General features: G+C 47.4%; 4 protein-coding genes across 8 annotated transcripts; 1 reads left to right on the forward strand and 3 right to left on the reverse strand.

Moving 5' to 3' along the window:
- Nucleotides 1-393: 393 nt before the first annotated feature.
- LOC136188138 (uncharacterized) lies at nucleotides 394-1,693 on the reverse strand. 3 transcript variants are annotated; one of them, XM_065975866.1, is made up of 7 exons: nucleotides 1,491-1,693; nucleotides 1,406-1,443; nucleotides 1,225-1,338; nucleotides 1,055-1,165; nucleotides 815-937; nucleotides 700-760; nucleotides 394-649 (listed from the first exon to the last, which is right to left on the reverse strand). In XM_065975866.1, exons 1-7 carry the CDS (start codon nucleotides 1,505-1,507, stop codon nucleotides 502-504), a joined length of 612 nt encoding a protein of 203 aa, XP_065831938.1. In that variant the 5' UTR covers nucleotides 1,508-1,693; the 3' UTR covers nucleotides 394-501. The 3 variants fall into 3 exon arrangements, 2 of the variants coding, with proteins under 2 accessions (XP_065831938.1, XP_065831937.1); XR_010670135.1 differs by having other exon boundaries at nucleotides 1,416-1,693; XM_065975865.1 differs by having other exon boundaries at nucleotides 1,406-1,693.
- Nucleotides 1,694-1,716: 23 nt separating this feature from the next.
- On the forward strand, nucleotides 1,717-3,448 carry LOC136188140 (D-serine dehydratase-like). 2 transcript variants are annotated; one of them, XM_065975870.1, is made up of 7 exons: nucleotides 1,717-1,905; nucleotides 1,964-2,250; nucleotides 2,326-2,509; nucleotides 2,559-2,680; nucleotides 2,728-2,914; nucleotides 2,972-3,077; nucleotides 3,134-3,448. In XM_065975870.1, the coding sequence occupies exons 1-7, from the start codon at nucleotides 1,721-1,723 to the stop codon at nucleotides 3,221-3,223; spliced, it is 1,161 nt and encodes a 386-aa protein (XP_065831942.1). In that variant the 5' UTR covers nucleotides 1,717-1,720; the 3' UTR covers nucleotides 3,224-3,448. The 2 variants fall into 2 exon arrangements, with proteins under 2 accessions (XP_065831942.1, XP_065831943.1); XM_065975871.1 differs by lacking the exon at nucleotides 3,134-3,448 and having other exon boundaries at nucleotides 2,728-2,921.
- Nucleotides 3,404-5,765, reverse strand: LOC136188139 (actin-binding protein WASF2-like). 2 transcript variants are annotated; one of them, XM_065975869.1, is made up of 4 exons: nucleotides 5,495-5,765; nucleotides 5,033-5,307; nucleotides 3,576-4,973; nucleotides 3,404-3,525 (listed from the first exon to the last, which is right to left on the reverse strand). In XM_065975869.1, exons 1-3 carry the CDS (start codon nucleotides 5,763-5,765, stop codon nucleotides 3,606-3,608), a joined length of 1,914 nt encoding a protein of 637 aa, XP_065831941.1. In that variant the 3' UTR covers nucleotides 3,404-3,525; nucleotides 3,576-3,605. The 2 variants fall into 2 exon arrangements, with proteins under 2 accessions (XP_065831941.1, XP_065831940.1); XM_065975868.1 differs by having other exon boundaries at nucleotides 3,418-4,973.
- A 287-nt stretch (nucleotides 5,766-6,052) lies between these two features.
- LOC136188551 (protocadherin Fat 1-like) lies at nucleotides 6,053-22,893 on the reverse strand. The gene is made up of 2 exons (XM_065976286.1): nucleotides 7,608-22,893; nucleotides 6,053-7,547 (listed from the first exon to the last, which is right to left on the reverse strand). The coding sequence occupies exons 1-2, from the start codon at nucleotides 22,852-22,854 to the stop codon at nucleotides 6,247-6,249; spliced, it is 16,548 nt and encodes a 5,515-aa protein (XP_065832358.1). The 5' UTR covers nucleotides 22,855-22,893; the 3' UTR covers nucleotides 6,053-6,246.
- Nucleotides 22,894-22,902: the final 9 nt, after the last annotated feature.

The raw sequence follows: 22,902 nt of genomic DNA on the forward strand, positions 1-22,902 counted from the left end.
CGAACGGCGAATACGAAAAGGAGTAAGTCCTCGAGTTAATGAACTGAACTCCCCTTTGACGTGACGTTTTTTAATTTAATTTAATTAAGGGGAGACGATTTCTATGCGACAGCCAATACCATTCTCGATCCTCTCCTGACGGCGCCGAGCAAGGAAGGCGTGGATCGAATGGTCGACGATTTGGAAAAGCAGTACGTTTATGGATTAAATTCGCGGAACCGTTGTCCCCCTCTCTTCATTTGTTTGTGTATTTTATCTCCTCCTTCTTCTCGCAGGGCTGCAAAGAGAGCCAAGTTCAGTCCAACGAGAGAAACACAAATTCACAGCCAAAATCAAGCAGAATCTCGAACGGGGCACAGCCGTCTAAAGACGTCGTCGTTCGTCTTTTGTCAAACGATTTCATGTAGATAAATGTAGGTAAAAAGTAGACGTAGTATGCAATAAATATGTATGCGGACTGCACTTGCGAGAGCACGTACGTTGGTCGTTGTCTATAGTTGCTTATCCAACCAGATCATGCGAAATGAAGACAGGCAAAGGACTTACCTCGGGATAGTACCAACCCTTCAAGACGTCCGCATTGCTTTTATCGATTAACTCCCCTTCCTGAATTTGATCGGACGAGACGACCAGATTGACATTCAAACACCTAGAATAGAGATAGAAAAAAAACTCCGAAGTACATTCACGCGTACATACCTTTTCTCTTCACGTCGATGTGAGAACCGACTAATATGACGGTGGCGCCGGGCGCTCTCGCCTGTCAACAAATGCTTTCTGAGAGCGAAGAAATTCATGGGCGAAATTCGTCGACCTGAATGTTTCGAAGCCACGATTCCAATTCGTTTATGCCGTCGTCGCCGTCGTTGACGTTCCAAAGGACGAGATAAAGAGACCGCTTGGATAGGAAACACTGGTGAGTGGCATAATAGCCTTCCTGTAGAAGAAGAGACATCATCATTTTTGGGAGTGTCTAGAACTCTGGAACGGTACTGTATATGAACAGTACGCGTCATTTCATAAAAACTAACTAGAGCCGCTAGGGAGCACGAACCTGTCCGGCAAAATCCCACGTGAGAAATTCTATGACTAAGAGTCCGATTTTGAGTGTACTTCCAAACGCCCAAATCGACTCCGACCGTCGACATCTGCGTCTTCTTGGAATCTGAAACAGAACAATTATTTTTTCTATCTCAGAAAAAAAATTGCCCCCTGGAAAAAAACCTTTCGTCGATTCTGACGCGTAGACGCCGTCTCGTCGTTTGTTGAAATGCAGCAAGTCGTAGTCCTTAGTAGACCTGTTTTTTTTCAGAGGAACTCGACCGGCGGAAAAGAAGCCTAGAGAAATGCGTAAATTACAAAAAACAGAACGGGTATATATATATATATATATATATTTCTATGCCTCTTTTCACCGTGTCCTCTGCAGCCATGAGATCATCTCTATCGGCAACGACTTCATACGACAACGACGACGGTGATTCGATTACGTCGTGTCCGCTTCCATTGTCGTCGTCGTTTCGTCGAAACTCGTCGCGATGTTCGAGCAGCGTCGAATCGAAGGTCGCGACCGCTTGGCGACTCGTCGACGTCGTCGTCGTCGCTTCGTTGGCTCGTCGCAACGACTTGAGCATCGATGGGCGCGCCGCGGCTCGCTGTTCGGACCAGAGATTTATCTCTGATCGAACGACACTCTTTGCTTCAGGCCCCCGGATTATAAATGGATCGCCTTCTCGCAGGGCTTCCGTGGGACAAATCGTTCACTCCGCAACATGTTTCGTCTCTGCAAACTCCCGCTTTTCTCGTCGACGTCCCGACTCTAAAGCAAAACTGCCAGACGATGATCGAGCGCTGCGCTCGAGCGGGAGTCAATTTACGTCCCCACATGAAAACGGCGAAGACCTGGTGCACCAAACGCACAAACCGAGTAAGATCAACTGTAATCGACGATTCGTCTATGCAGGGAGGCCGGCTTCTACATGACAAACGAAACGAGGCGCCGCATAACGGTCTCAACGATCGGCGAAGCGTCGTTTTTCGCCGAAGGCGGCTTCGACGACATTCTCCTCGCTTTTCCAATGACGAAGAACAAGCTCAAACCCGTTGCCAAGCTCATGCAGCAACTCGAGCAAGTCCACATCGTCGTCGATAGCAAGGAGGCGGTGAAGGCAATCAAGGACTTTGACGGAAGGCTTCCCGTTGGTCGCAAGTGGTCCGTTCTCGTCATTGTCGACGTCGGATATGGAAGACGTACGGTAGCCTATTTTTTTTCAATGGAATCCTTAGCAAGATGCAACAGTGTTTTGATTGATGTTCTGCTTTTAGTTGGCGTTCCTATAGCTGATAGTGCGGGCATTCTGGAGTTGATACGAGATATGATGGACAGCGAGGAAATTCAATTTTCCGGACTCTATACTCACACCGGACAAGCGTATGATGCTCGTGAAAGCGGCCAAGTGCAAAAGCTTTTGTCGCAAACCGTGGAGTCAATATCTGACTTGGCTAAAAAGTCTGTGCAGCCTAACTCAGCACACACATGAACTTACGATTTTCTTTAGAATTCGAGCGAGTGGTATTGATTGTCCAATTGTTAGTATTGGATCAACGCCAACGTGTTCAGTAGCGAAAAACGATCTGGGTGCTGTGACGGAAATTCACCCAGGAAACTACATCTTTTATGGTAGAGCCAAATTAGGTTTTCTGTTAGTGTATTACCTTTGTCTTCAGACTGGGAGCAACGGCTAATTGGCTCTTGCACTGAGTCCGAGATTGCGTGCACCGTTCAAGTCACCGTGATGAGTCACTATCCGAGCAAAGGGCACATGGTAATAGACTCGGGTTGGACTGGAATGAGTCTGGACAAAGACAGAAACGAAACCGGATATGGAGCAGTTGTTCGAGAAACAGATTTAGAGTGAGATGTAATTAGCCAAGATGTCTTTATTTTTTTACGTTGTTATGGCTTGTTTAGACTCTTTTCTATGTCTCAAGAGGTGGGAAAAGTGAGATCAAAGTCCGGCTCTTTGAACTACGAGAAGTATCCTATAGGAAGCTCGCTGTGGCTATATCCCTATCATGTAAGTCTCTTTTGGGTCAGGTTTGAATTGCTACTAACTCTCACGTTTTGCTGTAGTCTTGTGCGACGGCCTATCATCATCCTAGGTATTTTATTTGTGAAGGTGAAACGGTTATTGATGAATGGATTCCTCACAGAGGATGGTAGTGAGAGCAGAGTGTTCGCGTTAGGTTCATTGTAGACAAACTGTCCCGTAAACGAATTTTTGGCACTAGTTTAGTGTCAAGTGTTACTCTCTATAGTATAAATTGACAACTCTAGAGCGGGGGTTCTTAGGCCGGCTTTGTTTGAATCTAATCTGGCGCATCTAGACCAGCGCATCGGGTTGTTTGTATATTTAATTACCAAATATACATTTTGCTCACTAGTAAATTAAATCTAATAATGACAGAAAATGATTTTGCTCATGCACGCACCATTGGCTCTCGGCCTACAGCGTCTATTGTTAACTATGAAAAAGTGAATCAATCAATCTCCTTGAAATGAATAACTAAATTACGTCTCTCCGTCCTCTCGCTCTCCCTCGTTTTTAATCCCACTCGTCCTCAGTTAAATTGGACGTCCCCGACGGATCGTCGTCATCATCCACCTCGATCGCCACCCTACGAGCCAATATCAACGCTACATCGAGCGCACCAAACCCAGGCGGTCCGAACGTCTTCTTCTTACTGCCAGCGGAAGACTGATCGACCTTACGCAGTTCCTTACCGCGACGTATAGCCGCCATCAAATCGATCCGATTCACCCCGACTCCCGCGGATCCGCTACCGCTCGCTCGATGCGCCAACGACCCGCCACTAAAACTCGTGACGCTCACCGTCTGGACAACGGCGACGAGCGGCGGCGGCGGCGGCGGCGGCGACACGGGAGCCGTTTCGTCGATTTCGCACGATTCTCTATGCGAAACCAAAGACTTCTTCTGTGGCACGGCGTACGCGTCGACGTTAACTGATATCATCTGAGCAACGGGCGGCGGCGGCGGCGGCGGGGGAAAGTCCTCGCTGCCTTGACTTGAAGCCTTCCGTTGTTTGTTCCTCTTAGTGACGGCGGCGTACTTCACCGGCGCAGCTGGCTGTTCACTCACTTTGCGTTGTGCCGCCGCCAATTGGCGATTGAATCTCCCGGAAAGAGGCGACCCTTTCAAGTTCTTCTTCTTATTAACGACTGCGTATTGGACAGGACTGCTCCTCGTTTCTTGGTGCTTGGGTCGACGATTTCGTGCTGGTGACGATTCTTTTTTCGACGACGTTCGCTCCTCTTTCACGCTGTTGAGCCGCGTAATAGAGAGATAGCTCGATTCCGCGAACGCCGACTCGACAGCCGCCACAGCCAAATTGATTTCATCTTGCAATTCCTTCCCTTTTGACGCTGGATCACTAGGCACGGCGTATACGGCTTGAGACGCTGACGGCTGCGGCGGTGGAGGCGGTGGAGGCGGCGGCGGTGGAGGAGGAGGATCCGTAGGACCAGGCTCATACACAACCGTGTCTTTACTTGACACTGGTTGAGAGCCGGGACGCAGCTCTGAATCGAACACGCCCGTTAGCGCTGGCCGATCTTTCGGTGCCGCGTTGCGATGCGACTTCTTTCGACTGAAGAGTCGCGAAAGGATGCCGCCGCCGCCGCCGAACGATCGCTGCTTCTTTTTCTCTTTCAAACCACTCGCGACGCTGAGAGTGCAATATTTGCCGTCTTCCAGGGACGGAAGATCGCTATCGCTACCCGTGTGAAAACCGGAATCGGCGCTCTTGGAATTGCGCGTCGACGACGACGGCGACGACTGTTGCGAGGAGAGTTCAATGCCTTTGCTTGCGTAGGTTCGCGTCTTCATGCGACGCACGTCCGTCTTCGACAGAGTCTTAGAGAAATTTGAAAAAGTCTTCGCCTTACGTTCACTCTAGAAAAAAAAAGGGTGCAATGATTAATTTTTTTGACGTCACATTTCTCATCTCCCACATTCGTCTTTGTCTTCGTTCTTTGCGGCATCGCCTGTCGCTGGAGTTCGCCGCTGACCCACAGGTCGGCGAAGTATCCTGGATGCGTGTACTTCACCACGCAGTTGATTCCCTTTCCGTAGAAGACGTTGAATCGTTCTAAGCTAGGCGGCGGATCGATCTCGTCGAACGACTCCTTGATGATGTGAGGACGCGCGTCGGCGTTGAAGAGCTGTTGACAAGGCCTCTCTTGACTTGAAAAATGTTGAACGTTGAACAGCGACTCAACATTCATCGCTGAGAAAATAAAAAAATAAATGATAGTCAGCGGTTTTCGCAAATTAAAATTCGTTCACCTTTGTACGTAATTAATTAACAAATAGGCCCCCCCCCCCCCCCCCCCCACGCCCCCCCACAAAGCCATAACATTACATGATTACACACCGCGTGCGAGACTCTCGCAAATAGATACGCGCTCGCTCACCTTCTTCGCCGTCGAAGTTGTGTTTGCCGAGATGAGAGCGCAATTTGCCGATTCGAAGAGCGAGATTACTCGTTCGTACGTTTATGGACTCCGCTTCCCACAGCAGCTCGCTGAAAAGATCCTCGCAAAGGCGCGAGAGATCGGCGAGCTGGCGTATTAGGCCGGCGAGCGAATTGGCGGCAACCGCTTCGAGTTCGTTGTGTCGTATGCGAGCGTCGAGCGGACGACGGCTCACAGCGACTGGATTGACCTTTCGCTTTACGAGCGGCATTCCGTCGGGTGGGCGGAGAGATCGGGGTCTCTCGCGCGCGTGCTCCGAGGGTGGGAAGGTGTCACTGTATATATATAAAATATAAACCAACAATGCTTACAGAACTAAGGACGATCAGGAGTAGCAAATTCGATAATGCACCGAGAAGATTCTTACGTTGATTAGCAGCTTTTCTAGAACAGCCTCGTTCTCCTAATCCATGTTTTGGAAGAAACCTACTGAATCGATTTAACGTGCGCTAATGCAGCAAAAGAAGAGCGTCAAATCAGAAACTGCGGTTCAAGTAATTGAAAAATCATTTAAACGATCTTTATTACGTACTAGTAGCCATGAGAGGCAAATACTACATACAGTACTTTCCTTAGACTAAGAAAAAAGGTGGGAGTGCAAGAAGCAGCAAATGCTCAACACTGTTTTCGTGCAAAATAAAAGAAAACGCGTAAGAATTAAAGAACTACTAAGAAGAAAGTCCATGGTCTGTCTAACCTTCGGTTTCACCGTCATAAGCGCTTTCGTCATCGTAGTCGAGGTGCACCTGAGCAAGCGAACGAAAAGAAGGGTCGCACTTCAAAATGACGTCACAACCGTATGGCAAATCACTGCCATCAATATCTTCGGCTTTTAGGGTGAACAGCGTGCTCAAACTTCCGGCTTTAGAAACGCCAGTGCCTTCGTTGGCAAAAACGAGAGCACTGTCACGCTGAGTGGCGTCCAGTTCACGAGTACGACGAAGAAGAACTGGACGACTGTTAATGGGATCATCTTCCTTCCATTCCCCATCGGGATACATTTTGGCAAACCACTTCTCTTTCTCTGACAGTGGGTCAACGGCGGGCGTATCTTCGCCGCCGCCTTCTTCTTCATAATGCATCACCGATTCTTCCGGTTTCATGACGTTCATTTGAATGGGAACTTCGTTGACGTTTTTCGTCTTCAAGCGGCATCGAGGGTTCAAGAAACGGATAGAGCAAATGATGAGAGTAAGCAAAACTGTTATGACAGTCAACGAAAAAGCGAAAGTAACAATACTTTCGAAAACAACTCTTCCCGTAAGAATATTAGGCAACTCGGTTGAGCAAAAACGGCCGGTGTACAGAGAAGGACAATAGCACTTCCTTTGCGCTTCACCGCACGTGGCCCCATTAAGACAAAGCGAACAATTGAATTTGGTACACCGACGAGTAAAACATTTTCCCACCTCTGACTGAAGGCAAACTTGATCAAATTCAGGACATGCGGCGGAGCAAAGGTTAGGACACTGACATCCTCTAGCGACGCCAGATGATGAGTAAGCAAAACCGACAACATTGTCTCCCGAAAAACTTAGAGCAGTGTCATCGAGTCGGAGATCTTTAACGCATCCAGTAAATCCTGGTACAGTTTTATTTTCCGTTCCTCCAATGACTAGTTGGTCAAAGTCAAATGATAAGTTTGGTCGAATACTTATGACTGACGAATGAATAAAGTCGCCATCAACAGTAACACTAATCGTCTTTCCAAATCGCCTGACCAAAATGCTATGATATTGGTCGTCCATCAAACTTTTCTTTACGATCGCTCGCTGCAACGTTTCTTTTTTATCAACGAACACGTGCCTCAGATGTCCGCCAGCAAGTTCCAACACACTGCTACTGCTTTCGTTTAGAGTGCCCATAGATAGAAGAAACCCTTCGGGCCCTCTCAAACGAACGAGAAATTCTAGGGAAGCCCATACATGCAACTTTTGACGTTGAAGAACGTAGCGAATAGAATCTGAGCTAGAAAGCGTAACTGCAATCGCATCTAAAAAGAACAAAATTGCCTGCACAGCCCCTTGGACTTCAACGTTTAATTAAGAGTTACCTTTTTCGCAACGATATCCCGCCGATCCAAGAGGACAAGTGCACTTATAACCGCTGTAGTTTTCCACGCAGAGAGAAGGGTTAATGCAGGAATCATTTTGGCAGCTTGTCATTTCAGCACAATTGTTCGCTGTTCCATTGTTGAGAACGTAATTAGCCAAATCGAAAAGGTGGCCGTTGATTTGCACGTCACGAATGCAGCCTTCAAAAGACTCCTCAGGACGACCAGGAGCCGAGCCGAAATAGAAAGGCAAACCAAGATTCAAATATCGCTGATTGCCTTGAGATAATCCACCGCTTGCCTGACACATTTCGTAAGTACCACTTTCTGTAACGGCACAATGATCAACTGCAACCAAAACATTGTCTCCAGCCAACTTGACCAAAACTGTATGCCATTTTCCATCGTCGACTCTCGGGCTGCCGACGACAAATCGCTTTGAACCATCTCCAAAGTTTAGTAAGACAGTCACTTGTCCGTGAACTAACTCGAGAGAAATGACGTCTTCACTGCGACCTCGGTTCAACTGCGCATTGTAGAAGACAAGCCCACCGCTGACAACTGTGGAAACTTGCAAAGACACAGACCAGCTTGAAGAAACGCGAAGGGAAGAGAAGGCTCGATAAGAGCCGCGCTTGATGTTTATACCACGTAGCTCGCATTTTGGCCCCTCGAAACCGTAGGGGCAAGAGCAGCGTCCATTTGAATCGCAAATTCCGCCATAATAGCAGTGACAAGGTGGCTGACGACTCTTACAGGTGGTCAACATGTTATCCACACAAGAGTCGTTCGACGCATCGACATGAACGTCGCAGTTAAAACCGGTTAGGCCAGTCGGACAAAAGATCTCACAAAAGCGGCCGCCGACAGACGTAGGACATGAACAAGTAAATGAATTGATATAAGAATGGCACGTTCCTCCATTCTTACACGGTGTCGACTGGCAGTAATTAAACGCAAGATCGCACGTCTCTCCATAAAATCCGGGCGAGCACTCGCAAGAGAACGATTCGTTTGCTATGGAAACGCAGAAACCGCCGTGCAGACAGGGATTCGACGAGCACGCAGAATCACCACTACCAATACGCTCACACAATTTACCCTGGAAACCGGATCTGCACGTGCACGTATATCCATCCCTCCCGGACGTGCAGGAGCTACCAGGACGGCAGGGCATTGACGCACAGTGATCCGGAGACCTCACTGGGTATTCGCACTGTTCCCCATAATAGAGAGGAGAGCAGGTGCAGTTGTAGACGCGCTGGGCTCCTCCTGATCCATCTGTTTCACGGCACACTCCGTCATTGTGACAGGGATTGGATTGGCACAAAGGTGGTGCGATTTCGCAATGTACTCCGGTAAATCCACTTTCACATTCGCACGCATAAAGGCCAAGACGTCCACGGAGACACGTACCTCCATTCAAACAGGGAAGAATGTCGCACGGATCTTTTTCCCACATGCAATCGCTATTCTCGAAATCAGGCGAGCCAAAAAAGCCGGATTCGCATTTGCAGCCAAAATTCCCTGTCGGCAAGTTCCGGCACGAGCCTCCGCGTCGGCACGGATTTGAAGTGCAAGGACGGATATCCGCCGTCGTCTTGCCGCACCTTTTGCCGGTAAAACCCAGAAGGCACGTGCAGGTAAAATTAAAACGTCCAGCTGTGCAAACGCCGCCATTAAGGCAGAAACGACCGGCACAATTGTCGACAGGATGGAACACCGATATTTCGCATCTGTCACCCACGTACGAGTTGGGGCACAAGCACGTGTAGCCACGTGATGTTGTTATATCGTTTCGACACGTACCACCGTTTTCACAAGGCATCGACAACTCGCATATGTCACCGATGTTCTCGCAAAGGCGACCTGACGCTCTGTGCGGACATTGACAAACAAAGTTCTGTAGCTTGTCAATGCAAGTGCCGCCGTTTTGACACGGGGACGAAAAACAGTCGTCAATATCCGTTTCGCAAAGACTTCCCGTTGAACCGGGCTTGCAGAGACAAGCGAACGAAAGGCTGACAACCGGTTGAAGAAATGAAGATGACGACGTCTCGACCACCGACAATTGATTGACATCTATAGACGCGATGCTGATGCACTCAGCCAGATTCTTGCACGGTTCCTCTGCGCATAAATCAACCGGCAGAGACGTTAAAGCAAGAGGCAGAAATCTTTCCAACGAGAGACTGAGCCTTGCAAGAAGCATGTCCTTTGACCAATTATCAACGGCCATAGAAACGTACGATGAATCACCACGATTAGACTCTTGAACACTGACTAGGCGCAGACTCTTTCGGCTTATCTCTAATCCACGAGCAAAAGAATCGATTATGTTGCTGTATCCCGCGTCAACAAGATTATCGACAGTGTCATTCAGTTCAATCACAACAACGTTGTCTAAGTCATTCTCTCGAATAAAGTGAGTTCGTACAGAAACAGCGCAAGCAACGTAAGGATGAATTCCATCTGTAGCAGAAACTTGTAATTCAGCCGAAAAGCCCTCTTCAAGTTTAGAAGATAAGAGTAGCACGCTGCAATTCAAATCAACTGAAACCCTGCTGAAATTCGTGCTTAGAACGTCTTTACATCTAAACGAGTCTCCGACGTCAGGATCTCCCGCATTTATATTGGAAATCAGCATTCCTTTCTCTAATCCGCTCCTGTTGTAAGTGCTTACAATATCGACATCTTTCCTACCGCCTTGGCTTGGATTATCGTTCTCATCTAAGACAGTTACAAAAATTGTCGCCTCTTTCGAGAGAGACGGACTTCCTCCGTCGACTGCTAAAACGGTCACTTCGTAAAAGGGAATCACTTCTCGGTCGAAAACAGAATCAGCAAAAAAGCCTCCAGTCACAGAATCCAAACGAAATAGAGACGTCTTTGACAGCATAACGTAGTGAACAATGCCTCCGTTGCCGCTATCGTAATCAACCGCATTCACAGTAACCAAAGGTTGGGATTCGGTCGTGTAGAGAATATTTTCTTTAACGGAAACTTGATAGCTCTGGCTCTCAAAAACGGGCTCGTTATCGTTGACATCGGTCACCTCAATGAGAACTTGAGCGAAGCCAGTGAGTTGATTGTGCAAACCGTCATCAATTGCTTCCACCGTCAAATTAATAAAACGCCCCTCTTCGTAATCAAGAGAGGCAGTGAGATAAAGGCGACCGTCCTGTGGCCCGATAGAAAATCTGCCATATGAATCAATTAAACGAAACTGAAATTCCGCGTTTCGTCCACGATCATTGTCCGTTGCGTTCACAGTCAAAAAACTAGTAAACAAAAGAGCGTTTTCCGGCAAAGCGATGCGATAGGTTGACATAGAAAATACAGGAGGATGGTCATTGACGTCGAGAATGTCAACAATAAGAACACCGTCTCCTACCAGCGCTGGATCACCGCCGTCGACTAATCCAATTTCCAAACGGTACCGAAATGGGAAAGGAGGTATTCTCTTTGCTACAGTGATAACACCGTTGTCCATGGAAAAGACTTGATCGTCATTACCAAAGTCAAGCCAATAGCGTATGCGACCGTTAGCCCCTTCATCGTCGTCGCTAGCGCTCAGAGCCAGCACCGTCGAGCCTATGGGCGCATCATCGTAGATACTGCGTTGCATGTAATAACTGTCGAAATGAGGAGCATTGTCGTTGACGTCATGAACGACAATCGTAACCATCGTTTCAGAAAAATACGATGGCGTGCCTCCGTCATTGGCTCGGATAATTGCGTTGTAGCGAGACACCGATTCACGATCGAGAGAACCGCTTACGAATATCCAACCACTTGTCTCATTAACGTAAAACTTGCGGCTCTCGACGAGAAATCCGTCAAAGTCGTTACCCTCAACAACATAAAGGGAATACGTCAACTTGCTGTTCAAGCCAACGTCAACATCGTTTGCTGTATATCGCCCAACGCGAGTCCCAATACGTGCATTCTCCATGATATGAGCAAAACTGTGGGTGTTGCCAAAAGTGGGAGCGTTATCGTTTACGTCAAGAACCTCGACGATAACAGTTGCGTATCCTTCGTGACCTGCGCTGTCTCTTGCTGCAGCGGTGAAAACAAAACGTTCCCTCGTTTCTCGATCAAGCGTTTGTTGGGTCATCAAAAAACCCAAAGTAGAATTGATCATAAAGTAACTCGAACTTAAACCGTCGTCGACAAGGCTGTAGGAGATAGAGTCGCCTAAGAGGTCCGGGTCAAAGGCGCTTAGCCGATAAAACGACGTTCCTAGACTTGCGTCTTCCTTTACGCGAATCTTATACGATGCATTAGAAAACACTGGTGCTTCATCGTTGACATCAAGAATCGTAACGTTGATAAATGCCGTACTTTGAAAGAGACCGTCGCTAACGTTGATTTGCAGACGATAGAAAGGAATGCTTTCATAATCCAATTTCGTCTGCAAAAGAAGTTTTCCACGTTCGGAAGATAATGTAAAGGCATAGCCCGTGTTCCCTTTTGTGAGGATGTATCGAAAATCTGAAAATTCGTCGCTGTCTTCGACCAGTAATTTGACCGGAAGAGTATAAGGCGCAATCACATTCTCCTTCAAAACAACGGCGTATTCGCTTGGATTAAAACGAGGGACATTGTCGTTGACATCAGTCACATTAATGAAAACGAGTATTGACGAATTCCTCGAAGGCGAACCGTGATCGCTTGCTATGACGTAGAAGGAAATTTGCGGAGGGGGTAAAGAGAAGAACTCCCGATCAAACTCTAACATCGCAGAAATACTTCCGGTAACGTTATCGATAGAAAATAATTGAGAGTCGTCAATAGCATAGGATATTCTTGCATTTGAATCAACGTCCTTGTCCGTCGCAAGAACTTGACCAACTATCGTTCCAACTGCACTATTCTCCGGAATGCGAAAACTGTACCGCGGTTCTTGAAACCGGGGGCTACAATCATTGACGTCGATAACGGTCACACGTAAAACGGCGTAGGTAGGAGCAAAAGGATTCGAAGCTTCGATAATAACATTAATCTCCGGCACAGTCTCGCGATCGAGCAGAGAAGTCGTCCTGACAACGCCCGAAACATTCCCAATGTCGAATCTTCTCGGACCATTCCAACTGGCAAGTCCTCCTTCAATAGCGCGATAGACAACAGGCGCAGTTTCGTGCAAAGTCGTGTTCATACGAATGACAACCGTACCCACTGGGACGTCTTCTCGAACGCTGATGTCGTAGTAGAAACGATCAAATTCGGCTACTGTGCTGAGGGCATCAACGACATTGACGGTAACGTCGACAGTCGACGAAAGCGACGGTTGGCCGTGATCGGTTGCCCGCACTTGAAAGAAATACCGATTCTTCACTTTGGCGTCCAATATATAGAACGACAGTTGCACCCTTCCGCTATCGGGGTACACAAAAAACGCCGAATTTTTGGGCAGAACGTCGTAACGAATCTCCGCGTTCGATCCCTCGTCTTCGTCAACAGCACTGACGCGCAAAACAACATCGTTAAGGTCGATAGAATCTTTAACTGTCACTTGATAGGAAGGAAGACTGAAACGAGGAGCGTGGTTATTGATGTCTGTAAGAGTGACTTCGAGGGAACAAAAGGCGCTCCGACCTCCACCGTCGTAAGCGCGAATGACTTCGGGGGGCAATCGGTTGGGCGGAATCAACAAATCCGACCCCGAAACGTTCGTGTACACATCTCCAGTTTGATTATCAACGGCAAATTTTCCACCTTCCCTCTCCATTACGTAGTTGACTACACCGTGGTGGAAGTAATCGGGATCGACTGCGGTAACTCGTGTCACAAACGTGCCAAGGGGAGATCCTTCTGGTACGGAGCCCCTGCACGGACCCGGCGGAACAAACGAAGGATTGTGAGCATTAACGTTGCCGACATATACATCAACAATTGCGTCGTCGCGAAAATCTCCGTCGAAAACTTGAACGTCCAAAAGGTAACGGCCACTTTGACTTGCACGATTCAAAGTCAATGCACCAGTAAGACGATCCAATGCAAAGACGTTCTGATCGTTTCCATGGTCTATGGAATAAACAAGCGGTGATAGATGGTCCTTGTCACTCGCCAACACTTGTCCAACAAGGGTCCCTTTCGGAGCCGAGTCACTAACGAGAAATCGATAACGGTCGTCAACAAAACGAGGAACGACGTCATTAGCATTTGCCACATCCACATAGACTTTGACATCGATGTATTGCGTTGGCCTGCCGAGATCGCGTATGACGACGTCAAACGCATACATACTTGTTTCCTCGTAATCTAGGCGCTTTTTCAAGAAAAGGAATCCTTTGGTCGGATGTAAAGAAAACTTGTCGTCGTACATCTCGGTGACTTTCATAAAGACGAGTTGTCCGTTCGTTCCTTTGTCAGCATCGTAGGCGGCTATGCTGGTCAGTCTACCGGGCTTCGTCCTTTCATCTACAGTAACCCGTAGACTATTAGCAGTCGCGCTCGAAGTAAGAGTGGGAGCGTTATCATTAGCGTCTTGCACAACAATGGTCACATCAACCTCGACGAAGTCAGCGTCGCAAGAGAAGCAAGCATTGTCGTGAAGGCGAACTACGAGAACGTACTCCCTCAATCTTTCGTAATCAAGAGGAGCATCGACCGTAATTAATCCAAAGAAAGAATCCACATGAAACGCTCCACCAAGGTTTCCATCGACAAAAAAATAATCCAGATCTGATACTGGATCGCCGTTAAAAGCAAAGCCTCGAACGCGACCAACTGGAGTTCCCACAGGCGACGATTCTGATACAGCAAACTTGTAGTTTGAGTGCTCAAAGAAAGGCTTTTTAACAACGTCATCCACTATGAATAAAGTCAAGAAAGCTGTCGTCTTTAGACCTCCGGAATCACTGACTTGAATAGTCAAGTTGTAGGCGTCCAACATATTCGAGTTGGAGGCACGTGTTAAAACGATATTTCCCGAGTTTTCAATCAGAAAAGGATACGAAAGCGGAAGATAAGAGTAGGAGCCGCCACCGACTTGTAAAATGTCCTTCCCATCCGGGATCACATTCCATGATTCACCGTCCTCAGCGTCGATGGCCAGTACAGTGTATACTATCGATCCTTGACGTAAGTTTTTACGAAGATATCCAGTCATTGGTAGTCGTTCCAAAAACTGAGGATAATTGTCATTGACGTCTGTAACGTTTACTTGAAAGGTCGTCGTAGCACGACGAATGGGATGAGTAAAGTTAGGGTAAGCAGCTTCAACTGTCAGAATGTACGAATCTTGAAATTCTCGGTCAAGAGGCGCAGCAAGCACGAGATTTCCTTCATCAGTAACGTTGAAGTCGGTAAAACGAGGTTTTACTTGAAACAACACGTTAACAAAGGCTGACTCGAATATGGTTCCAACAGGACTTGATCCTATCGGCGTATCTTCTCGAATCGCGATGCCGCTCTCCAACGAACGAACAAAGCGAAACAATGATGAAACTCTGACAAAAACGAGCGTATACTCCACGTGAAAGCCGTCATTGACTTGAACCCGAAGGCGATAAACTGAATCCCCTAAGCCGGACGACCGAGCGACTACGACATGTCCACTGGTACTATTTATTCGAAAGTGCCTTCCGTCGTCTCCCGAGTGTATGGAATAACTCAAGGGATACACTCCCCACGCAGTCACTCGTACCACTTCAACATCGCCAGGTGCAACAATGCTGGCGCGGTAAACGCTACGAAGAAAGCGGGGACGAACGGATCGAATAACTCTAATGTAAACGACAGCTGGATAAAGAGCGGTGAAAGAAGGAGAGCCAAGATCCCGTGCTTGAACTGCAATTTCAAGAACGCGAGCGTCACGAAAATTGAGCACAGAAGCTTGAAGTGTAAGTTGTCCCGTTATTGAATCGATAGAAAACATGGAGGCATCGTAGTCATCGGTGATAAAGTATCGCACCTCGCCATTCAAACCGGAATCACGATCGCGAGCGACAACAGACCACAATTTCACTCCGATAGAAGCTTCTGAAGGAACTCTCCAAGCTGTGACTTCGTCTCGAAATTCTGGAGCATTGTCATTGACGTCTAGTAGAGATACGATAAGACGAGCTGTCGTACGTCTATGAAAGGCATCCACTGCGTAAAAACGAAAGACGAGATTTTTCTCCTGCTCGTAGTCAAGCGTTGTTGTCGTGGCAACAAGTCCAGTAGCGGAATTAATCGAAAAATTCATGGAATGTCCGTGAAAAGTGATTCGATACGGACTGACGACGCGAGGGGCAACCACTGTCCTTCCAACAACATTCGTTTCAACCATCGTAACACGATATACATCCTGCGTAAAACGCGGGGGATGACCATCTATTGCATCATCCATCACCCGAACGTGCAGCGTGCTTGACCCCGTCATAACAGTCGATCCATTGTCGCTCGCCTTGATGACCAAAGAGTAGAAAGTGACATTTTCAAAGCGCAACGGTGAAATCAAGCGGATGACACCGCTCGACTGACCGATTGAAAAAACTCTCCCAACTTGGTCGAAATTGGAAATTGCATACGTTATATTACTATTACTTCCAGGCTCATCTTCATCCGAAGCTTGGACAGCAAATATAGGCGTTCCAACAGCGACACTTTCTCTTATGTTCACTTTATAAAAAGACGAGGCAAAAACGGGAGGATGATCGTTCGCATCTGTGACGCGAATGTGAACTTGGACGTAATTTGCTTTCGATGGAGAGCCGCCGTCTTCAGCCTTGATAACGATCGAATAATGCGACCGCATTTCCCTGTCGAGACGAGAAAGCAAAACAACTGAACCGTTGGACAGTACTCCAAAAAAGGAAGGCCGTGGATAATTTTCCAATTTCAGACTATATTTCACAGCTCCATTCAATTTTTCATCAGGATCGTTGGCATGAACTGAAACGACTATTGATCCAGGTGAAGCAGATTCGATTACGTCGACCAAATAGAGGCTTTGCTCAAACACTGGGAAGTTATCATTGACGTCGATCAAAGTCACACAAACAGACGTAGTGGCCATAGACCAACTGCCGCTTGACGAGGCAAACAAATCGATTAAAAGAGTCCCGTTACCAACGAGAGATTCTCTATCCAATTGGGAGGACACCGAAACAAAACCTGTAAGAGGATCGACTCGAAACAAATGACTGGACGTCGAGTAGACAACGTCTGACGGCGAAGAAAGCTGACTAATAGCCGTCACGTTAACGACAAAGGTCCCAATATCAACGTCCTCCCTCAAGGTCGCGTGATAACGAGACGAAAGGAAGAGAGGTGGGGGATCGTAGCGATTGACGACACGCACTTGAACGGGCAAAAGAGACCGACGTGGATGCGAGCCCCTATCCGTAGCAACGACAGTGAACAAGTGAACGTCTGAAAGTTCGTAATTAATCGGCTTCTCGATGGTGATCCGCCCAGACATTGAATCGATGGCGAAAATACCCTTATCGTTGTCTCGTATTGAGTAAAAGACTTTCCCATCTCTTCCTACATCGGGATCGTAAGCTTTAACCCAAGCAACAAAACTTCCCATTGGGCTGTTTTCGTCCATAGAAACTCTCAGAGGTAAACTCTGCGAAAATGAAGGAGAATGTCGATTGACAGAAAAAATATTGATGGAATACGTGATTTCGTCGGAAAGAGAAGGAAACACATCTGTCAGGACTCTGACGAGAAGCGGATACCGTCCGACACTGACACTTTTAACCAAAGTCACGTGTCCAGTAGTACGATTGACGACGAAACTCCTGTTAAAATCCCTTCCATGTATAAAATAACGTAACGGTGTTGGGATGACTGAACGTGCTTGTCTCCACGGTTGAATTACAAAGGGTAGGAGCTTGTCTTCAGCAACATCAATAGAGATTACTTTGAGCGGACCAAACGAAGGTATTTTGGTCCGGTTTGTCGCGACGGAAAGATGAAGGCAGCCAACGACTTTTCGAGAGCGATTGAACGGATTCTCCGCAACAACGTCGAGAACAGCAAAGGAGGCCGGAAACGCTCTGGCTAAAGATAGTTCTCCAGTAATACTGTTAATTGAAAAGTAGAGAGACGACTGCAGGCTTTGATCATTTATCGGACCATGTAGCCACCAGGAATGAAAGTATGGTAACATTCGGTACTCAACCGCAGCATTTGTCCCGGAATCGGCGTCCACAGCGTAAACGGTTGCGATAGTGTTGTTGACAAGCATTACAGAGCGACTGCGAAGAGTGACATAGTATGGACTTTCGTCAAACATGGGCAAATTGTCGTCAACGTCGACGAGTGTCACAGTTAACGTAGTCACGCTGAATAGGTAACGACGTTGAGCTCCACGGTATTCCGCCTGAACGTATAAGACATACTGGCGATTAGCCTCATAGTCGAGTTGTCCGCATTTCGACACATTGCCAGTTAACGAGTCAATGTAAAAGGCTCTAGCTTTCGGATCGATCCAAACTAGGTTGTAAATAACAGGCATGTAGCCACGAGCACGAATTTGAACAAAGGCTTCGTGATCGTTTAGATCTTCTCGAATAGTAACAGCGTAAGACGACTGAGAGAACTGCGGTCTTTCCTCATATATGTCAATCACTTGGATTTCCAAGTAGGCAGTCGACGCTGCGTTTCCAATAGAAGCAACAAAGCCTACTGTATGATTTTGTTGCTTCTCGTAATCCAAAGTTTTGCACGATAAAACGCCAGTTGTACAGTTGATAGCAAACCGAATCGAATCAGTGTCTGAAGTCAGTTGAAAATGAAAGCCGCCTTTGCCTCCGGTAGATGCAACCAGTGGCTGAAATAAATGTTTGTAAGGCCGGTTTTCTACAACTTTCGTCACGTAGGGAAGACCAAGAAATTGTGGTCGAAAATCTGGATGAGCGACAAGGCAATCGACAGTCTGTACTCGAACTAGAACAGACGACGAAAGTGAAGGCTCCCCTCGGTCTTTCACAGAAACAAGAAGATCGTAGAAGGAAGCTCCGTAAAAGGTGTCGCGCTTAGACGTGACGATCCCGTGGATGCTGTCAATGTCGAAGTACGAATCATTGAGTTCGTATGCCACCTGTCCTGCACCGCCTTCGTCCACATCGGAAGCCGAAACAACGGCAACTATCTCGTCTCCTTCCGTGCACCGCAAAACGATTCCACTGACGTAATCCGATCTTGCAGCTGGAGGGTTGTCATTCTCATCCAATACAACGACAATGATATTCATCTCCGAAACCAGTGAATCGATGCTATTGTCTTGCACCGTTAGAGTCAAATTGTACCACATCTTTAGCTCGCGATCCAGTTTGGCGAACACTTGCAAGTCACCAGTAGTTGAACTAACAGAAAACAAGCCCATTCCACTGCCTCTGCTCACGTAATAGTTCAAGACACTCTCAGCGTCGTTGTCTACAGCAGGAAGAGATGACATAAACGTTCCACAACAGACGCTTTCTGTCACGTTGAGAACCGCTAGAGATTGCCTAAAACGAGGGCGATGATGATTGTATTGAGTGACATTGACAACAATCGTCACAGTGGCCGAGTGATAAGGCGGGGCATCGTCGGTTGTTGCAATGCGCAATACATACGAAGAACTCTCAAGAGGCCGAATAGACGTCAAATCTCCCGTTTCAAGTCCCACTTTCCACGTCGAGCCGTCTCCTTGCAGACGATAAAATCTAAATTCTGTTCCTTCGTCCAAATCCTCAGGTCGTAGTGTCATCAGTCTACCTCCCACAGGAAAATCCTTTCTTACGTTGACGTAGTAGCGACTGGTGGCAAACGTTGGAGCTTCGTCATTTACGTCAAGCACCGTCAGACAAACGATTGCAGTTGAAGTTCGACGAGGGCTGCCGCAGTCCCATGCTTGGACATTGAACCGAATCTCGGATATTCGCTCTCGATCAACAGTCGCGTTCAACCGCACTACTCCGCTGGACTCACCAATAGCAACGACTCCGCGTACGTCGCTAGCCAATGCGTACGTCAGAGCAGAACACCCATCCGGATCAACCGCACTTACAGTTCCGATAACCGTTCCAACGTGGGCGCTCTCCAAAACGTTGAGGTCGTACAAAGATGAGGAAAAGACAGGCGCCAACTCGTTGACGTTGCCAACGCTGACAAACCAAACGGCCGTCGTAGTCTTCTGAGGGAAACCAGAATCTTTAGCAATGACGGTGACATTATAGTCGCTTTGCTCTTCATAATCAAGTGGTGCTACGAGAGTCACAGTCCCGGTAACAGCGTCGATTTGAAAAGGTAGGAGCTCGGCGCTTGCTTCCAAGAATGCGTAGCGCACCGACGCAGTGCATCCAAAATCTCGATCAATGGCAGTTATTGTCGTCAAAGAAAGACCAACAACAGTATCCTCAGCTACAGTGGTGGGAAAAAGCCTACGAAAAACCGGAGCGTTTTGATTCACATCATTCACTTGGACGGAAAATAAGAAGACTGTTGAATGAAGCCCGTCACTAACGTTAACTTGAACGTCATAGGAAGGAAAATTTGCAGTGAGTAGACTCTGCGTCAAAGAAACCAGTCCGCTGCGACGATTGCATATGCAGAAAGGAACAGGCCTCGTTGTCACTAGTGAATAAGTCAAAATGTCTGCGTCTTCATCTGTAGCAATGACAGTTATAACAGCACTTCCAACAGACGCAAGCTGAGACAAGAAGACCCGACTTGGCGTAAGACGAGAGATCAGAGGGGAGTGATCATTGGCATTCAAAATGGAGACAGTCACGTGCACATGTCGAGTTCTTTGAACCGCTCCAAAAGTATCTGAGGCCGTCACAATCAGATGATAGATTTGAATCAATTCATAGTCAACGACGTCGTTCAACGTAATAATTCCTGCTTGATCTACGGAGAAGGCGCTGTTTACATTTCCATCAACGATTTCATATGAGAGCAGTAAAGAGTCGTGACTTGACGCCGACAATCGACCGACTTCACTGCCAGAGGGCGCCGCTTCATTCACCGAAAACGCATACGAAGCATTTTTAAATGTTGGGACGAGCATAGATGCATCATAAACTGTGATGACAACATCAGATGAAGCGGAGTGACGTCCATCTGTTACATTGACCGATATCCTATAGACTTTCGCTTGAAGTAAAGCGCTGACACTAACGTCACCGTCACTGCTGACTACGAAAGGAAGAACGCCGTCGCCGTCGTTTCTGACAAGCGAGTACGAGAGGTAATCTCCGTCTGCATCATCGGCCTTCAAACGCGTCACTATTGAGCCCAAAGCAGATACACTTGAAACAGACGGAGTGAAATGCTGAGTAAAGAATGGAACATTGTCGTTTTCGTTGGAGACGTTAACCCAAATTCTGGCTGAGCTGAGAAAGTGACATGAAGAGCGTACATTGGTAGCAAACACACCAAAAGAGAAGACTCTGGTCTTCTCGTAGTCAAGCACAGAAGTGGTGAAAATTTGTCCCGTTGCACTGTCAATACGAAAAGGATCGGTCGCATTTGGACGATTGAAAAACAGACGATAGGAAATCAAACTGTTAACACCGACGTCGTCGTCGTAAGCGAGCACATTTCCAACGTGCGACCCAGCCGGCTCATTCTCTCCAATTACCATTTTGTAAACGCTTTGTGAGAAGACAGGTGGCTTTTTGTTTTCATCTTTGACGTCAATCAGAACACTGGTCGAAATTTCAAACTGACCATCAGACACTGTTACTGTTAAGTTGTACCTCTGCCGTACCCTTGCATCCAACGAGCGAGCCACAACCAATACACCAGTATCGTGATAAATCTCAAAAGTCTTTTGAGAATTGCCGTCAGTTATGCTGTAATTGAGCATAGCATTGAGTCCAGTATCACCATCAGCTGCGCAAACTCTAAGGACTGTTGTTCCAATCAAAACCGTTTCACTGACAGATGCATGATAGGGAAGATTGCTAAAATGAGGACGATGATCATTCACATCTGAGACAGTAAATACAACAGTCTCAGTAGTCTCAAGCGGAGGATTCCCACGATCGGTTACTCTTATCAGCAGGCGGTACTGCGAAACAGATTCCCTATCCAACATCGTCGCCGTTTCAACATCATAGAATGACGATAGCCATTGTGCCGCCTTAGACGCTGATTTCCGTCTAATATAAAACGTACCTTGATCGTTGCCTTGTTCTATTCTAACATCAACGTCTTCATCATCGGTAACTGTTAGGTAAGCGACAACAAATCCAAGATAAGCATCCTCTGGAACAAGACCCTCGTTCTTTGTTCCCGCCGTTCGCTTGAACCTGACGGAGAGCAACGGAGAATGCCAGTTACTTTCACTAATATGAACGGTAACATTGACTAGTACACTGCGCCTGACAAGGCCGCGATCCGAAGCCTTCACTTGAAAACGATGAGTTTGACTTCCACGTTTCCTAATACTCTCTCTGACCAAAAGAACGCCTGTAGAAAAGTCAACAGAAAAAAACGACGAGCCGTTGAGAGAATAGTGCACTTCTCCATTGGGACCTATATCCGTATCATGAGCAAACACTTGGCCAACAAACGCTCTCAGTTCAGCCGCTTCAGATATAGAGAAAGTATAGTTGTCTTGATCAAAACGCGGTGCGTTGTCATTCACGTCATCGACGCCCACAATCACTTGGACACGCGTCGAAAAAACGCCGTCGTACGCCTCAACGGGCAGTCGATATTCGCTTCGCGTCTCGCGATCGAGCGATCCAACGAGATAAACATCACCTAAAGCAAAACGTCCAATCATCGAAGAGCGAATAGCAAAGACTTCCGGTGACGTCATCAAACGAAAGTCGACGTTTCCCTTCGTATCCTCGTCGAATGCGACGACCGATGCGACGTGCGTTCCAAGCGGTGAATTTTCGTCGAGAAACGCGTTGACTGGATCGGATACTGCAAATACAGGCGAATTGTCGTTCTCGTCCATGATCGACACTCGAACGAGACAGACGCTTTGAATGATGCCCTGCGGCACCCTCATACAACGAATAACGACGTCGATGCTCGAAGAAGCTTCGTAATCGAGGCCCAGTCGCGTTAGAACGACGCCATTTCGGAGATTGAACAAAGTCGCGATGTTTTCCGTTTTCCCGCCTGCGTCATGGAGCGAACAGTTGACGAAGTTTCTGCTTTGACTGAAAAACGACGAGACATTCGCGACGAATGCGTTGGGGACGTTCTCGCAGACGTTCGACGATCGAATGCACGCTGCGCTTAGCATTGCGCTGAGATACGCAACAGCGAATGCTACAATGAAGCTCAGGCGAAGCATAGCATGCAGTTACGGTGCGAAACGGTACCGCAGAAGCGCTGCAGAAAA

The sequence above is a fragment of the Oscarella lobularis genome, chromosome 6 (assembly GCF_947507565.1).
Source record: "Oscarella lobularis chromosome 6, ooOscLobu1.1, whole genome shotgun sequence".
Classification (NCBI taxonomy): domain Eukaryota; kingdom Metazoa; phylum Porifera; class Homoscleromorpha; order Homosclerophorida; family Oscarellidae; genus Oscarella; species Oscarella lobularis.

Coding starts and splice junctions, on each gene's coding strand:
- LOC136188139 (XM_065975869.1), bottom strand. CDS start 5,765: ATGCCGCTCGTAAAGCGAAAGGTCAATCCAGTCGCTGTGAGCCGTCGT. Junction 5,308..5,494: donor CAACTTCGACGGCGAAGAAG/GTGAGCGAGCGC, acceptor TTATTTTCTCAG/CGATGAATGTTGAGTCGCTG. Junction 4,974..5,032: donor GAACGAAGACAAAGACGAAT/GTGGGAGATGAG, acceptor TTTTTTTTCTAG/AGTGAACGTAAGGCGAAGAC.
- LOC136188551 (XM_065976286.1), bottom strand. CDS start 22,854: ATGCTTCGCCTGAGCTTCATTGTAGCATTCGCTGTTGCGTATCTCAGC. Junction 7,548..7,607: donor GGGATATCGTTGCGAAAAAG/GTAACTCTTAAT, acceptor TGTTCTTTTTAG/ATGCGATTGCAGTTACGCTT.
- LOC136188138 (XM_065975865.1), bottom strand. CDS start 1,634: ATGCTCAAGTCGTTGCGACGAGCCAACGAAGCGACGACGACGACGTCG. Junction 1,339..1,405: donor AGAGGACACGGTGAAAAGAG/GCATAGAAATAT, acceptor GCATTTCTCTAG/GCTTCTTTTCCGCCGGTCGA. Junction 1,166..1,224: donor CGCGTCAGAATCGACGAAAG/GTTTTTTTCCAG, acceptor GTTCTGTTTCAG/ATTCCAAGAAGACGCAGATG.
- LOC136188140 (XM_065975870.1), top strand. CDS start 1,721: ATGGATCGCCTTCTCGCAGGGCTTCCGTGGGACAAATCGTTCACTCCG. Junction 2,251..2,325: donor CGACGTCGGATATGGAAGAC/GTACGGTAGCCT, acceptor TTCTGCTTTTAG/TTGGCGTTCCTATAGCTGAT. Junction 3,078..3,133: donor TGTGGCTATATCCCTATCAT/GTAAGTCTCTTT, acceptor GTTTTGCTGTAG/TCTTGTGCGACGGCCTATCA.